This window comes from Bos taurus, chromosome 17, assembly GCF_002263795.3.
Source record: "Bos taurus isolate L1 Dominette 01449 registration number 42190680 breed Hereford chromosome 17, ARS-UCD2.0, whole genome shotgun sequence".
In the NCBI taxonomy this organism is placed as follows: domain Eukaryota; kingdom Metazoa; phylum Chordata; class Mammalia; order Artiodactyla; family Bovidae; genus Bos; species Bos taurus.
The window spans coordinates 29,636,334-29,652,991 of record NC_037344.1 but is presented as its reverse complement, the minus strand read 5'-3'; the positions used below and the strand labels follow the sequence as shown (position 1 = coordinate 29,652,991).

General features: G+C 34.8%; 1 protein-coding gene across 10 annotated transcripts in view; it reads left to right on the top strand.

The window, feature by feature from the left end:
* LARP1B (La ribonucleoprotein 1B) overlaps positions 1 to 16,658 on the top strand; it is a 139,314-nt gene that overhangs the window by 11,022 nt on the left and 111,634 nt on the right. For all 10 annotated transcript variants that reach the window (XM_059876269.1, XM_024977583.2, XM_059876271.1 and 7 more), the window contains exons 3-8: positions 49 to 108; positions 2,102 to 2,279; positions 3,466 to 3,606; positions 8,401 to 8,544; positions 8,772 to 8,937; positions 12,628 to 12,772. In XM_059876269.1, the coding sequence (XP_059732252.1) occupies positions 67 to 108; positions 2,102 to 2,279; positions 3,466 to 3,606; positions 8,401 to 8,544; positions 8,772 to 8,937; positions 12,628 to 12,772 (816 nt within the window). In that variant the 5' untranslated portion in view covers positions 49 to 66. The remainder of the gene's footprint in view (positions 1 to 48; positions 109 to 2,101; positions 2,280 to 3,465; positions 3,607 to 8,400; positions 8,545 to 8,771; positions 8,938 to 12,627; positions 12,773 to 16,658) is intronic.

The following is a 16,658-nucleotide window of genomic DNA, read 5'->3' as shown; positions in this document are numbered from 1 at the left end:
ATTTAAAAAATTCCTAATTTGTATAACATTTCTTTTATTACTTCTTAGGCTAGTGATTTCAGTGATATGGCAAATTGGCCAACACCAAGTGAATTAGTGAACACTGAAGTGAGTATTCTTTTAAAACCTTTTTTTAAATAAAGGGAAAGTATTCTCATTTCACATGCAAACTTTATTTTACTTCAAATTTAGAGAATCACATTGATAAAGTACCCATTTTTCAAATACTTTGATTTCTTTCATCCCATTGCCTTCATCTGGTTGTATTCTCAGGACCATATATTTGGAAAGGTGGGGTACTGTGATGTCAACTTCATGTTATGCCTACAAATAGATTATTTTTTAAAGTAATGTCTAATTGAAGCCCATTTTGTATTTCAAAATTTATTTCATATACATTTGAGTAAAATTTTTTCAATGTGTTGAAGTCTTAAGTCTTTATATACACATACATATATATATGTATAACATATCAAAAGATGTTCAATATATGGATTTTTAAAAACAGTTTTAGATTTTTATGTTTGCTTTATTTATTTATGACTCTGCTGGGTTTTTGTGCTGCTCTTGGGCTTTCTCTAGTTATGGTGAGCAGGGGTAGAGCATAGGCACAGCAGTTGTGGTGCACAGGCTTAGTTGACCCCGGGCTTGAGGAATCTTCTTGGACCAGGAATTAAACCCATGCCCTCGGCATTGGCAGGTGATTCTTAACCACTGGACCACCAGGGAAGTCTTAGTAAATGGATTTCTAATTTAACTATGAAAGAAGCTCTAAAAAGATATTCTGAAATAGTCTGTCAAAAGGCTTTTTAGGGACTTCCCTAGCTGTCCAGGTGTTAAGACCATGCTTCCACTGGAGGGGGCATGGGTTCAGTCCCTGGTTGGAGAACTAAGATCCCACATGTTGGAGCCATAGTCAAATAAAAAAATAATAATAAAAAATAAAAAGGATTTTCTTTTTAAAGAAGTAGTATATATAGTCATCTGGTTCCATGGTTTCATTTGACACTGTACATTTTGTTATTTGTATTTTGTGCAGTAATATGGGAGTATAGTTTAATATATATGAAACAACTTGATGAATAAACAACATAATAAACTGTATATGAAGGGTACAGTCTGATATACTTTGACCTGTGAAACTTTCTCCACAAACAGGGTAATGAACTTGATTTGTAACTCTTCTCTGTCATGTCCCTTACCACGCCATTATCCCAACCACTGATAAGTTGTACTTAGTTAATTTGCCCTTTCTCCAGTTTAAAAAAAATTTTTTATTGGAGTATAGTTGATATACAATGCATTTACTACAGTTTTATATAGGTGGAGTTATACAGCATGTACTTTTTTTTTGCCCCTGGCTTTCATTTAGCTTAATTATTTTGAGATTTATTTATGTTATATATATGAGTAGTTTGTTTTTATTTACTGGGTAGTAGTCAATTGATAGATATAATGCTGTCCATTCACCTACTGGTGAACATTTGTGTTGATGCCAGTTTTTTGACTGTTAGGAATAAAGCTACTACATAAACATTTGTGTACAAAATTTGCATGGATATATGCTTTTATTTTTCTTGGGAGTAGAATACGTGGATTTTATGGTAGCTATTTAAAATGTTAAATTACTAAACTTTTTATTCCACCAGCAGTGTATGAGAATTCTAATTGCTCTATATTCTCACTAATACTTGACATGGTCAGTCTTAATTTTAATCAGTTTAGAAGGTGTTTGATGGTATCACATTGTAGTTTTACTTTGCACTTTTCTGTTGATGTCAAGTACATTTTCATGTATATTTGCAGTCGGTATATCTTTTTGATGAAACGTCTGTTTAACCCTTGCCCACTTTTTGTTTCCTTGTTGCTGCATTTTAGAGTTCATTATATATCTTGGATACAAGTCCTTTTATCAGATACTTAGTAACTATTTTCTCCTTGTCTTTCACTTGACTTTTCTCTTAACAGTGTCTTTTGTAGTTTTTTATTTTTGTAAGAGTTGTCATTTGTTTTACGATATGTAGGTAAGGTATTACCACAAATTTGGGAATGTGTTAGACAAAATGTTCATGAAAATTTAACTCTGTAAAACCTTTTGCAGTGTCAGAGTGTCATCAGTCAAGGCAATAAGAAGCCACAAAATAGAAAAGAAAGAGAAGACAAGGTTGAAAAGAGAAGTGTTAACAATGAAAGCAAAGAAAACCGGGAAACAAAATTAGATGGTCCTGGTGAAAATGTCAGTGAGGATGAGGCTCAGTTAAGTAATCAACGAAAAAGAGGTTGGTTTGTTTATACCTTCATTTTGATTTTAAGTATTTAAAGAGAGCTGTAGTAATGAAGAATCGTATTTAATCAGTTGATTGCTGGTAGTCACCAGTGAGTAGTTTGGATTTCTTCGCAACTGAGTGACTGAGCACACACACACACACACAGAGCGCACGTTTATCTTTAAAACAAGGAGTTTGTCGTTGTTAGTCACTAAGTTGTGTCTGACTCTTTTGTGACCCCATGGAATGTAGCATACCAGGCTCCTCTGTCCATGAGATTTCCCAGGCAAGAATACTAGAGTGGGTTGCCATTTACTTCTCAACTCAGGTAATGTTCCCAACCCAGGTATCAAACCTTCATCTCTTGTGTCTCCTACACTGGCAGGTGGATTCTTTATCACCAGGGAAGCCTAAAACGAGGGCTTATTTATCCCCAAAGAATCTCATTGATACTCATTAGAATTTAGAGTATAGACTTTAGAGAACTTTTAGATTCTTTCGTATTCCCTTTTCCTTATCTGTCCATAGTTTGCCATATTTGTAGGAAATTAATACAGTAATATTCTCTTAATTAATTTGGTAGTTTTCCCTTTGCCCATAAATCTTTTTCTTTTAGTCGAAAATTGTATTGGGCAGAAATCTGAACATTTTGAAACCTTAACTGTGCAATCCATGAATAGGTAAAGATTTCATTGTACTATAGCTATTAATTACACTATCATTTAGTCAACAAGTAATGTCAAATTGCTTTTATCTCTGAAGAAATTAGGAAAATACAAAGATTTATCAAATGCAGTTAGATTTGCAGTTAAACTTCATTTTGAAAAAGCTCATTAGTAGTTATGCTGGATAAACTAAAATTTGAGGCAGTTATTTTAAACTAAAAGTGTTTTGAATCAATATTAAAACAATTATCAGGTGTACCCTGTTCTAAAGCCTAAGTATCAAGTATTAGATGAAAGTAGTGTGTATACTTAATATTTTTTATAACTTCTTTGTCAGAATTAAATTGAAGAGTGTGCATTTCACTTAAAAGCAAAAGAATTCCAGTTATATTCTATCATTGTCTTTTAATTTGAGCTTTAGAAACGTTGCAGTTTTCATTTATTTAATTAAAATTTAGAGTCCTTTCACAATTGCAAAGCTTTAATGAAAATTGTACATTGTCCTTAAATGATTTTATTTTGTTTTCTTCAAGCTAATAAGCACAGATGGGTACCACTCCACTTAGAAGATGTAAGACCAGAGAGTCAAGAAAGACCAGGGTCCCGGAATAGCTCAAGATGTCAACCTGAAGCAAATAAATCATCACATAACAATAGGAGAAATGACACACGAAGTAAGTAACATTTTAAGAGAAAAATGACTAATTTAGCCTTAATGCTCATTATTGTAATAACCATGTATACAATATAAAGTATTTGAGAGTAAGTTGCAGATATTGTGCCTCTTATTCAGAGTTAAAGAGTATATATCATAAGAACAGTAACACAGTCTGTCTGTCCACAGACAGAATTTCTCAATAATGCCCTTTGCAGTTTTTCTGTCTTTCGCAGAATCTAACCTGTGATCACACATTGCTTTTACTTGTCTTCTCTTTCATCTCTATTAGTTTGAGATAGTTCTTCTACTTTTGTCTTTTCATGATGATCTTTTTCTGAAGGACATAGGACAGTTATGTGTCTGTGCCGTACCTCACTTTGGGTTTTCTGATGTTTCCTCATGATTGGGTTATGAGTTTTTGGCAAGAATCCTGCAAAGGTTAAATGATTTTCTTTCAAGTGTGTAACTTGAAAATACATATAATATTGGTGTATCCTATAATTGGTGATACTAACTTTGAGCAGCACTTGATTAAGATGAGGTAATCCAGGTTTCCTTATGATAAAGATACTCTTTCTTCGCTTGGTGATTAACATGTGATTTGAGGTCAGAGACTTTGAGAATACCCATTTTTTTCATCAGACTTTTCATATGAGCTTTAGTTTCCACTGATGATTTTTATTCTTACATGACTGAGGTATTAACCGTGATGGCTACAAATGCTAATTTAGCTAGTGCAGCATTCCTTATTGGCATTCCACTGTAAGGAACAACTCCCTGTTATTATTGGTATGGATTAAAGTCATCTTATATTTTCAGCGGTTGAAATCATTACCATGATTGTTTATTTTAATGCTCAAATTGTCTCAGAGTTGGCTCTTGGGAGCCTCTTATGTATGTTTCTGGATCCTTTAAAAAGTCAACTTTACTGAGCTAATAATCAAAGAAACTACACTGAAATTACTGTCAAGTCCCTAAACACAAGTTTACTTTCTGTCAGATTTTATTTACCTTTTCATAATAAATTCAACTATCAGATCAGATCAGTCGCTCAGTCATGTCAGACTCTGCGACCCCATGAATCGCAGCACTCCAGGCCTCGCTATTCATCACCAACTGCCAGAGTTCACTCAGACTCATGTCCATCGAGTCAGTGATGCCATCCAGCCATCTCATCCTCTGTCGTCCTCTCATCCTTCTGCCCCCAAACCCTCCCAGCATCAGAGTCTTTTCCAATGAGTCAACTCCTCGCATGAGGTGGCCAAAGTACTGGAGTTTCAGCTTTAGCATCATTCCTTCCAAAGAAATCCCAGGGCTGATCTTCAGAATGGACTGGTTGGATCTCCTTGCAGTCCAAGGGACTCTCAAGAGTCTTCTCCAACACCACAGTTCAAAAGCATCAATTTTTCTGCACTCAGCCTTCTTCACAGTCCAACTCTCACATCCATACATGACCACAGGAAAAACCATAGCCTCGACTAGATGGACCTTTGTTGGCAAAGTAATGTCTCTGCTTTTGAATATGCTATCTAGGTTGGTCATAACTTTCCTTCCAAGGAGTAAGTGTCTTTTAATTTCATGGCTGCAGTCACCATCTGCAGTGATTTTGGAGCCCAGAAAAATAAAGTCTGACACTGTTTCCACTGTTTCCCCATCTAGTTCCCATGAAGTGATGGGACTGGATGCCATGATCTTCATTTTCTGAATGTTGAGCTTAAAGCCAACTTTTCACTCTCCTCTTTCACTTTCATCAAGAGGCTTTTGAGTTCCTCTTCACTTTCTGCCATAAGGGTGGTGTCATCTGCATATCTGAGGTTATTGATATTTCTCCGGGCAATCTTGATTCCAGCCTGTGCTTCTTCCAGTCCAGCATTTCTCATGATGTACTCTGCATATAAGTTAAATAAGCAGGGTGACAATATACAGCCTTGACGTACTCCTTTTCCTATTTGGAACCAGTCTTTTGTTCCATGTCCAGTTCTAACTGTTGCTTCCTGACCTGCATACAAATTTCTCAAGAGGCAGATCAGGTGGTCTGGTATTCCCATCTCTTTCAGAATTTTCCACAGTTTATTGTGATCCGCACAGTCAAAGGCTTTGGCATAGTCAATAAAGCAGAAATAGATGTTTTTCTGGAACTCTCTTGCTTTTTCCATGATGCAGCAGATGTTGGCAATTTGATCTCTGGTTCCTCTGCCTTTTCTAAAACCAGCTTGAACATCAGGAAGTTCACGGTTCACATATTGCTGAAGCCTGGCTTGGAGAATTTTGAGCATTACTTTACCAGTGTGTGAGATGAGTGCAATTGTGTGGTAGTTTGAGCATTCTTTGGCATTGCCTTTCTTTGGAATTGGAATGAAAATGGACCTTTTCCAGTCCTGTGGCCACTGCTGAGTTTTCCAAATTTGCTGGCATATTGAGTGCAGCACTTTCACAGCATCATCTTTCAGGATTTGGAATAGCTCAACTGGAATTCTATCACCTCCACTAGCTTTGTTCGTAGTGATGCTTTCTAAGGCCCACTTGACTTCACATTCCAGGATGTCTGGCTCTAGGTCAGTGACCATATAAATTATATCCTCTTGTATTTTTTTGCTCAGCATAATGATTTTCACATTCATCAGTATTATTCCATATATCAGTAATTTCTACCTCTTTATTGCATAACAGTTTTCTGTTGAATGGATATACTCCTTTATCCATTCATCTGTTCATGGATATTTGGCATGTTTCTAGTTTTTGGCTGTTATGACTAATGCTGCCATCAACATTTGTATACAAGCTTTTCTGTGGGCATATGTCTTTATTTCCTGTAAACATCTAGGAGGGGATTGCTAGGTGGTATGGTAAATGTGTGTATGTATATATAGACACACACATATATATATACTTAAACAGATACACACACACATACATACATACATATATTTGGTGCACCACACAACATGATCTTAGTTCACTGACCAGAGACTGAACCTGTGCCCTTGGCAGTGAAAGTGCAGAGGCCTAACCACTGGACCACCAGGGAATTCCCTGAGCATTTGGTTTTATAGTTTTCTATTGAAGTCTTTGTATTTTGTTTTTTATTTTTAAAATATTTTATTTAATTTCGACTGTGCTGAATCTTGGTTGTGTGAGTTTACTTTAGTTGTGGTGGGGGAGTAGTTCTCTATAGTTGTGGCACATGGGCTTCTCATTGCAGTGACTTCTCTTGATGTGAATCATGGGCTCTAGAGCGCAGGCTCAGTAGTGGTGGTGCATAGGCTTAGCTGCTCCACAGCATGCAGAAACTTATACCGAACTGGGGGTCAAACCTGTGTCCCCTGCATTGGCCAGTGCATTTTTTACTGATCCACCAGGGAAGCACCTTCTACTGAGTCTAATAATTTTTAAGGCATGTTGTCCTATGAAAGCATTGTACAGCAAATACCTGTCTAATCACCATCTAGATTTAGTAATTTGGCTATCTTTAATTCATCTGCTGAATCATCTGAAAGTAACTTGCAGATATTGTGACACTTGAGCACTGATGTCCCAAGAAAATGCAGCATCCAAGAAAATCAACACTAATTCCCTTATATCATCTAAAATCTAGTTAATAGTTATATTTACTCAATTGTCCACAAAATATGACTTATATAAAATTATAAATCTTGCTACTGGTATTTAGTGAGTAGAAACTAAGGATAACACAAAGACATCCTGCAGTACCCAGGACAGCCCCCACACTAAAAAGTTATCTGATTCAAAAATGTCAATAATGCCCTGGGTGAGAAACCCTGGTCTCTAGGGTATACACATCTTTACATTTATTTCATTGTTTCAGTTTTTCAAAATTGAAATGTATTTATTTTTACTCTGGCATTATACAAAAGTTCTATCTTCTCTATCTTGGTCAATGTTTAATATTATAGGACCTTAAAATATTTTTCACACTGGTACAGATTAGAAAATACCCTTTGATTGTCTTAACTTGCATTTCTCAAGGTCAGTGACACTGAGCATCTTTTTTTATTGTCTCTTTGCATTTCCTTGTTTGCCCTTCCAGTCTTTTAATGATTTTTTTTCCATCTAAGTCACTGCATGTGTGAGAATGTGCATGTGCATGAGATACATTTGTGAATTCTGTATGTATGCTGGATATAATTCGTGTATTGTGCTTCTGATATCTTCTCTCAGTTTTTCTGTTTTCATTTCCTTTTTTCTTAAGAAAAGAAAAAAGTCTTTTACTTAAATAGAAATATCGTTTCCTTCAAAAATCATATTTATGAAAATAAGTTGTTAGGGTGAAAACAAGTTGTCTTTTTTTTTTCTTTTGGAGTTTTGTATAGTGTAAAACTCAGTTACCTTGGAACTTCCTGAATTTTTAACAGTACAGTTTTAGCAAAGGATCTCATTATCTTTGTAGCATGTTATTTTATTTATTAGAATATCTTCTAATAAGATACTATTATTATTATAATTATTATATCAGAGGATGAGATGGTTGGATGGCGTCACTGACTCAATGGACATGAGTTTGAGGAAACTCACAGAGATAGTGATGGAAGCCATGATTGCTGCAGTTCATAGGGTTGGAAAGAGTCAGACATGACTTAGCGACTGAACAGCAACAACATAAGATGTCTTTTATGCCAGAGATTTTGACAAACTCCTATGTAATCTCTTCAGTTTCTATATTTCTGAAGAATGACCAGTTACTAATAACTGATTACAAAGTGGAGTGGGGTGGTTACCACATTTTTATAAGGTAAGATGTTAATCATAGTTGCAAATTGGAATGTATAAAAATATTTTTATTTTAAAAAAGGTTGGAGGCGTGAAAGAGAAAAGAGAGATGATCAAGATGAAGTTTCCAGTGTGAGAAGTGAGGGTGGTAATATCCGAGGCTCCTTTAGAGGCCGAGGACGAGGCCGAGGACGAGGAAGAGGCCGGGGCAGAGGAAATCCTCGATGTAAGACATGATTTTTGTTTTGTTAACTTAGATGAACATTGAAAAATGTACAGATCCTCTGTTTTTCCCACTATACCGTATAGTGTTTCAACTGATTTTTGTCTGATAATAAAGATGGTTTTGTATTTGTTAGCCCTTGAGAAACTTCACTTTGGATTTTTCTTTATAGTAACTGTTCTTTGTTTTTTTTCAATCTGTGATCATTTTTCTTTCTTTACTACTTCAAGTGAACTTTGATTATTCATATGGTTATCAAGAACATGATGAAAGCACTGATCAAGCATTTCAAACAGAGCTTAATGCCAGTATGATGTATTACTATGACGATGGTACAGGCGTTCAGGTGTATCCTGTGGAAGAAGCATTGCTCAAAGAGTATATTAAGCGCCAAATGTAAGTCATCAGAGGCTGAACAGATGGGGTAGGAAAATCTGTTATAATGTCAAACTTTAACATCATTGATAATGAATATAACACATTTTTCTAAGCTGTTTATTAGTAAAATTAGAGGATTTTAATAGTATTTTATATTTTATTTCTAGGAAATGTTAGCAAAGTATAGAGAGTATTTTAGAAAATTTATATTGGTTCATGTTGTTGTTTATATGACTCCTGCTTTCTCTACTGAGGTATTTCTCTGCTTACAAGGATATTAGTGAAAAAAGCATAATATGAATGATTAAATATAAGAATTTAAAAAGTGAAACTGTTAGTTGCTCCGTCGTGTCTGACTCTTTGTGATTCCACGGACTATTGCCCGCCAAGCTTCTCTGTCCGTGGGCTTCTCCAGGCAAGAATATTGGAGTGGATTGTTGTTACCTTCTCTAGGGGATTTTCCTAACCCAGGGATCGAACCTGGGTCTCCTGCATTGCAGACAGACTCTTAACCATCTGAGCCACTGAGGAAACGAGTGTGTATATTTAAAATTGAACAAGTGAAATTTAGCTAATTTGCAAATAAATGTTTATATTAAAATTTGCAGATGAACATAAACGGCAAAAAATGGTTGCTGTCTTCTGACTTTCTTCACAATTGATTTCAGAATTCTGATTGTTTTTTAACTTTTAAGTTCTCTGTGACACATATTAAAAGGAGACTAATCTTTTTTAGTTCAGACTTTTTATAATAGTTGCTTTCTGAATATTGAAGTTGATGTTAGGAGAATATTGCTTGTTCTATTATCTTTAAGCAAGAAAAAAATAACCCTCTGTGTATTAGTATTGTGTAGGATGTTTTGCATGTTTATATAGTGATTTGCATATTAATATAGATATTTGCATATCTAATTTGCTAAAATTTCAACTTCTTTTTTTAAATTCTTATAAAGGGAAGGGAAAGGCTGTTTTTGAAAGGACATAGCAGTTTAAAAATATCTACTTTTATTTTAAAAAAGAAAATGAACCTTGGCCCATTACTAGAAAATAATTTTTGCATCAGCATCAGCCAGCCATCTTCCTCGGATTCCATCATGATGGATTTGATTGGGTTACAATATGAAGCAACTTGTTTATTTTTTTCTTGCTTCTTTTGTTACAGTTGATGAAAACACTGAAGAAAAGGGCCTTTTTATGGGCAGAAAGTGCCTGGCATGTGGCTATCAACTTCAAATTATTATTCCTTTTTGTTTGTTCATTTGTTTGTTTTGGTAACTCTTGCTACCAGGTCCCTTCTGAGACCTGACAGTGGACAGGCAACTCCATGTCAGGATAACTGGCCTTCCAATGTGCTCATACAGGTGAGGGAGGAGAACAGCTACTTCAGTGTTGACAAAATTTCTGACCATGCAGTGTAGAATCCAGAGCTTCAAGGTGTAGGACATGATAATGTCCCCTAGGACAGTGGACAAAATGTCAGACACAGCACTGGGCATGGCTTCTTTTCTTGTCATTGTTTAGCAGCAGAGTTTTTGGCAGGTACTAGAGCGCCAAGTTTAGAATGGCTGTTTACTGTTATCATTCTCTGATTAGTGCACATCTAGATTTGAGGAGTCATGCTTTTTGACTTTGTGTCTTTAAGGTTTCTCATACATATACAGGCTTATTCACTCATTAGTGTTTAGATTTTTCTCTTTGAGAAGTTCCTGAAAAGCTTCTTGTACTTGTGGGATATTATGCTAAATATTTTTGAAGAGGCTTAACTGTATCATAGGTGTTTGAGTTCTTAAAATAATTTTAACTGAAAATGTGCATTAACTATTGGGAGATAGCCTCTTGGCATTCAGATATAAGTATGTTTGCAGCCCATTAAAAGTTTTAAAAAGTGTATACTGTAAGTACTAGTTATTTATGAGTTTATTTAGGTATTGTGTTTTTCAGAGTACTAGATTAAAAAAATTAATGGTTCAGAGAAGTTTTAAGTCTAAGAACATTTTTAACTCGTGGTTAAATCAGATGTCTTAATGTCTGAAAATTTTCAAATTTAAACATATGTATTATGTGCGCACCACATGTCAGGCACTGTGAAAAGGGCTTTTGAGGTATAACGAAAATCAGAATGTTCATTTCTTCAAGACTTAGATTTTTTTCTTAATTTTCTTCAGTGTTTAAGGAGAGTAAATGATTTACCTAGTGCTACTGAGATGTTAATTGTATTTCACTGATCTAAAGGAGCTTTGCACTTTGATAGTTGGAAAATATCAGTGTAAAAAAACAACTTGGGTATTTACATTTCTAAAATGAGATTTTTTTCTCATGCAGTGAAAGGTAGCTCAAAGCCAGCTTTCATTTATAGGTAATTATTTCTTCAAAATTAAGAATTTGACCTAAATACTTCAAGGGTATCTTTAGTCACCCAGTTGCCACCCTTTGAAAACTTGCTTTGTGATTTGGATATAGTGTAGGATTGTTAAACTGTAAGCCATATCATTTAATATCATATATTTCTTTTGTATTATTCTTTTCTACATTTCCCCCCATTTATCCTCTTGTTTTGTTTCTCTAGAATCTTGTTCTCATTTTTTAAAATATGCAAGCTGTAATTTAAACAAGTGTTTCTGAAATGCCATTATTAATATGTATTCTTCATATTATCTTTGTATGTTGGAACTTGTCGATCCCACAGCTTGTTCATTTATATCTCCCTCTCTACTTTCCTAGAGAGACAATTAAGGTGTGAAAGTTTGCTTCTATAGTTTTTTGCCTATGTTTATACTTCATGGTGTTATAGATGTTCTTTATTTAGCTATATTCTGTTCACTTTTAATGTCTTTTATAGTTCTCCCTCTCAAAGGGGAGGCTGAGGGTCTTGAATCATTCAAATATAAAATTGGGTGTGTGCATCTGTGTCCATATATTCACTCAGCTGTTACTAAACATTGTGCTGTATGCTAGACTTTGGACGTATTAAACAATGTCATTACCCTACCAGCTTAGAAAACACAGCAAACTAATCTACTCTGTAAACTTAATAAAAACTGCTTCTAATATACCATTATTCTCAGTGATGGGAAAAAGTTGGAAGGCAGTCTGTTGACATGTTTAACTTTGTTATTTAGTGTTTAAATGAAGCAAGTTAATGTGACTTTTTAAAATTTTTTTTAATTGAAGGATAATTGCTTTACAGAATTGTGTTGTTTTCTGTCAAACCTCAGCATGAATCAGCTATAGGTATACATATTACCCCTCCCTTTTGAACCTGTCTCCTGCCCCATCCCACCCCACTGGATTGATACAGAGCCCCAGTTTGAGTTTCCTGAGCCATACAGCAAATTCCCGTTGGCTATTTTACATATGGTTAATGTGGCTTTGAAATGAAACTTTCACTTAATTGACTCATTAGAAAGCTAATTATTTAACTGTTTTAAAGAATAACACTCTTTAATTGTTTATGCTTAGGTAAAGCTGATCTAAGTACAAGTTAGTTTTTGAGAAGATAGTATTCTAAATTTCTTTCTATTTGTGTAAGAGAATTTACTAACAGTAGGGTTTTACAGCTATTTATATTTACCCTATATTACAGTAAATGTGTATAATGTTACAATAAATCAAAATAGTTTTATAGCAGTTGATATCTTAAGCAATAGATATTTTAATTTCCAATCGAATAAATTGATGAAATTTATATTTACTTCTTTTTCTTTTCAGTGAGTATTACTTCAGTATAGAAAATTTGGAACGGGATTTCTTTCTTAGGAGAAAGATGGACGAGCAAGGTTTCTTGCCTATTTCCCTGATTGCTGGTTTCCACCGTGTTCAGGCTCTCACTACAAACCTTAATCTCATTTTGGAGGTAATTATTCATATACAGAACAGTCTGTACTTTCAGTTATGCTGTGAACCTAAAACTGCTCTAAATAAATCTATTAAATAATTTTAAGAAAAAAGTAAAAACATTCTTCCCTGGTAGCAGAGCTGGTAAAGAATTGGCCTGCAATGCTGGAGACCCCAGTTTAATTCCTGGATTTGGAAGATCCCCTGGAGAAAGGGTAGGCTACCCACTCCAGTATTCTTGGGCTTCTCTGGTTGCTCAGATGGTAAACAATCCACCTAGAATGTGGGAGACCTAGGTTCAATCCCTGGATTGGGAAGATGCTCTGGAGGAGGGCATGGCAACCCACTCCAGTATTCTTGCTTGGAGAATCTCCATGGACAGAAGAGCTATAGCCTATAAGGTCGCAGAGGTGGACACAACTGAGTGACTAAGCACAGCACAGTAACCTAAGACTCTTGAGACTGTATCTCAAGGCTTTTTTGCCATTTTATAAAATCCAAATAAATGTTTAACCTTGGAAACCCCTCAAAGGATTACTGATGTTTCCACCTGTTTTTAACCCACCCTTCTTGGTTGGGTTGAACCCCAAAACAAACTTAAACATTCTTGGGTATTCTTGGTCCTTTAGTATTTAGATTGCTGTAAAAGAGCTTGTATTCTCATCATTAAAATTTTGAGAAATTTTCCTGTATACCGAGGGCTAATTTAAAATAGTTATTCCAGTTGTGTTCTCAAAGGTGTTATTAAATCTCTTGTCTGTTTTGTTGTAGAATGGTTTCAGCATTTTTGGTTTTCCGTTCTCTACATATATTCATAATATTCGCCCTTTTTGCTATATAGTTTTCTGAATTTTGGCAGTCTTACACACTTGTGCCACCTGTGTAGCCAATCTTTCCTCATACATAGCCCCTTGGGACACTGATCTGATTTTTTTTTTGTCCCTCTAGTTTTGCCTTTTCTAGACTATCATGTAAATAAATTATACATCAATAGTTTGTAGCCTTTTGTTTCTGATTTCTTTGACTTAGCATAGTGCTTTTGAGATTCATTCTTGTTGTTTCATGTATCAGTAGTTTGTTCTTATTGTTGACTGGTATTTCATAGTAAGGATGCACTACATACAGTTCACTTGTTGATAGACATATAGATTGTTTCTGGTTTTTGGAGATTATGAATAAAGCATAGATCTAAATATTGAGGATTGTGATTGCTGGAATCTGTGGTAAGTGTATGTTTAACTATAGGAAGTTGCCAACCTATTGTCCAAAATGGATTTGACCATTTTGCATGCCACCATTTTGTATGAGAATTCCATTTACTTCTCATCAGCACATGGTATTCTCGGTTTTTTGAAAAATAGTCGCAAAGAGTCAGACATGACTGAGCATGCTCAGATCGCTAAGCAAGCTCTAGCTCTGCAATCATTTTCAGTGAAGTTATCGATTTCCTCCTTACCTCTGTAAGATTTCAATGAAGTTATCGATTTCCTCCCTGCCTCTGTAAGAATCTGGTTATAATTCATTGCATCCTTTTTTGGTCTGTTCATATTCCCATTAAGTCCTTAATTTTTGTATCACTGTCTACTTCTATTATAAAACTTACAGCAGTGGGGAAGGGATATTTTTAAAAGAACTTTTGCATTACTATTATGGTTAGCATTATTGATACGTAGTGGCTGATTTATCGTAAGAAATAAAACTGTTGTGAAACAGAAACACATAAGCATAATGATTTAGAACAGCATAGGTCTGTATTCATTTAACATTCATTATGTACCTACCACTTATTACAGTAGGAAAGATGTCTTTTTTTTCCTTTAGGAAGATAGGGCTTCATTAGGCTTTGTAGTCCTCATAGCTCTGGACTTCAAGCACTTCAGGCAGTGTTCTGAGATTTCTGTAAAGTGGAAATTGTTATAATACATACTTCATGGGGTTGTTATAAGTATGAAATGTGTAATGACAGTATCTGGCATACACCTTAAGCTCTAAATAAAAATATACTGTTGCTTTTATATCCTTCTATTTATACTCCTTTTAATCAGCTTTTTCCAATATGTATTTGAATATGCTCAAGTGTTAACTTTCTGAAAAAGCTATCAAAGGAAGCAAAATATTCTTTATCTATTTCCCATATCTACCTTGGTTGAGAATGTCTACATAGCCACACTTACTGAATCTGTTTCCTCCTTTCCCATTCATTTTCACCATACTGAATTCTTTTTCTTTCTCTCTCTCTCTTTTTTTTTTTTACTTATTTACATACGTATGTTGTGTTTTAATGCTCTTGCAGCATTGTCACTTAACAGTTATAGTACAATGTTGTCTATAGTCATTGTACTGTGCATTATATTGCTGTCTTATTTACTACTACTTATAAGTAAGTAGTACTAAACAACATCAATCTTATCCCCTCATCCATTTCCTGGTAAGCATTTTCTTCTTTTTTTTTTAAACAAGTTTCATTTTTTTAGATTCCACGTATAAGTGATATCATACAATACTTGTGTTTGTCTTTCTCTGCCTTTTTTATCTCACTTACCATAATGTGTTCAAAATTAATCCATGTTGTCAGAAACAGCAGGATATCCTCCTATCTCATGATTGAGTAGTATTCTATTGTGTATATATACCACATGGTTTTTATCCATTCATTTTTTAGAGGTCATTTAGGTTGTCTTCATATCATGGCTACTGTGAATAATGCTGCAGTACATTTGGGAGTGCATGTATCTCTTTGAATATTTTTCATTTTCTTTGGATATATACCTAGAAGTGAGTGGAATTGCTGGATCATGTGATTGATCCAGCTTATTGCATTCTTGATTGTTGCTCCAAAACTGAGCTATTTGTGTCTTCTTTTTTTGTTAGATTTAATTGATTCTGTCTCTGCATCTAGTCAGTTGTATTCAAGTTATTTAACGTCTTACATGCTAAAGTTTTCTCATTGTTAAAATACAACAAATAATTGCTTAAGCTATCATAGAGTATTTGGACTTAGAGGAGTAATTAATATAATAATCATAAAGTCCTTAGAACTGTGCTTGCTATTCTCATCTCAAACCTTGTTGCCCAAATTGGCTGACCTTGCGGTTCCACAAAATGTGTGCTGCTCTTTTCTTACTTCTGTGTCTTTGCACAGGCTAGTCTTTCTCTTAGTACCAGTCATAGGACCTGGACCTAGGGATATAACATCTATATGTTCCAGCATTGCTGGTTGCTCATAATAACAGGACCAAGTACAGAAAAAAAGGACCAAATACAGAAAAAACCTCAGAGACTCAGAAATAACTGACTCATTGTTTCAGAGCTCAAGATAACAAGATTTGGTTTTAGTAAAAATATGTTTTAACACTTGTTTTGTCTAGATCTTTTCCTTAATTTGTGTATGCTATGAATCTTTTAAGGCCTGAACGACAATTTTTCTCCTTTCTGTTTTCTTTATTTTCTTGAATTTTTTCCCCTCAGTGGAGAATCCCCTGTGATTCAAGATTCAGTGGGTATATAGTGAAAAATTTCCTTCTCATCTTTCACCAACAGTGAGCTAGTTAAACCTTCCTTGGTGTGGCAAGTAGTGCTACGCCTTTTTATGTATTTTTCCTGAGATCATGCATGTTTTACTACATAATACTGTTTTGCTCCTTTAATAAAAACAGCAATATATTGGGATATCATTCCATATAAAGAACTTTTAATTTTTTCTTGAAATTTTTTCTTTAAATTGTGACATAGCTTAAACACTGTAAATAAGAAATTATAAGATTAAGGATGACTTCTTTTCCCCTATGTATGTACTCATGTTAAGTATTAAGTTTAAGGAAGCTTGGCTTCCCTGATAGCTCAGTTGGTAAAAAATCCACCTGCAATGCAGGAGACCCTGGTTTGATTCCTGGGTTGGGAAGATC